Source organism: Myotis davidii, unplaced genomic scaffold, assembly GCF_000327345.1.
Source record: "Myotis davidii unplaced genomic scaffold, ASM32734v1 scaffold1494, whole genome shotgun sequence".
In the NCBI taxonomy this organism is placed as follows: Eukaryota; Metazoa; Chordata; class Mammalia; order Chiroptera; family Vespertilionidae; genus Myotis; species Myotis davidii.
The window spans coordinates 3518903-3519919 of record NW_006286246.1 but is presented as its reverse complement, the minus strand read 5'-3'; the positions used below and the strand labels follow the sequence as shown (position 1 = coordinate 3519919).

Genomic DNA, 1017 nt, shown 5'->3' with positions numbered 1-1017 from the left:
GCGGGGCGGGGCGGGTCGCACAGGATCAACAGGGCGGGACGGAGAGAGAGAGCAGTTATGGCCGCTCTCAGTCCTGTCCCCGGGGGCTCTGCCTCTCCGAGGCCCAGCAACCGCTGCAAACCTCGGAGAGAAAGCTGCCCTCGAGTTCCGACCAAGGCCAGACAGTCCCGCTTCTCCCGTTTGAGTCCCTAGCGACTGGCCCGGATCTGGAGCTCAGAGTCTGCGACTCCCTCCCGATTGTAAACAATCGCGCCCTCCGCGCGCCATGCCGCCAGCCCGCTCCTCCCGCACTCGTACCTGAGAATTTCACTTCAGCACTGCGGATCCTCTGAGTCTGGATATGATATTCTCTTTACTCCTAGTTGTAGAATTTCCACTCAGCCAGCCCTCCTGTGGTTCTGGATGTTGTCCGTTCCCTTTTTCAGGCTTAATTTGAATTGGTTGTTTAAGGCAGCAATCTCCGGCGTTAACCTATGCCGCCATCTTCGGTTCTCATATTTATATTTTTGATTTCAGAGAGGACTGGAGAGGGAGAACCATGGAGCAGCTGCCTCCTGCAGGCCCCACACTGGGGATGGAGCCCGCAGCCCGGGCAGGTGCCCTGACTAGGAATGGAACCGAGACCTCGGGCTTCATAGGTCGAGGCTCACCCACTGAGCCACTGGCTCCGGCCCACTTTCATGTTCTCCCAGCGTTTAGGGCTGGTCCATGGAAGTCATTCCTAACACATACTCAAGACTTGCTGGATGGGACCTAGTGCTCGAGCATGAACTTAAGTTCTAATCTTGACTCTCACTAATTAACCGGGACCGGGACAACCTGCTTGAGTGAACTAACTGTAGCCTGGAGTCCAGGACGCCCATCCCGGGAGAAATAAAGGCAGATGTATGCGAAACCCGGCTCGAGCTTGCGGCTCAGCAACCGCCCTTGGCCGGCTCAGGCCCGGGAGGCCCCAAGGTCAGTGGCTGCGGAAAGAAAGGCCGCGGGGCAGTGTGTGCGGGGCGGGGGGTGGGGGAG

The 1017-nt window shown here is 58.5% G+C and overlaps 1 protein-coding gene and 1 pseudogene across 1 annotated transcript in view; one reads left to right on the top strand and one right to left on the bottom strand.

Moving 5' to 3' along the window:
* Nucleotides 1–863, bottom strand: part of LOC102773211 — a 5105-nt pseudogene extending 4242 nt beyond the window's left edge.
* A 20-nt stretch (nucleotides 864–883) lies between these two features.
* Nucleotides 884–1017, top strand: part of SOD2 (superoxide dismutase 2, mitochondrial) — an 8761-nt gene continuing 8627 nt past the window's right edge. Inside the window, exon 1 of the mRNA XM_006757714.2 lies at nucleotides 884–957. Coding sequence (XP_006757777.1) covers nucleotides 884–957 — 74 coding nt within the window. The remainder of the gene's footprint in view (nucleotides 958–1017) is intronic.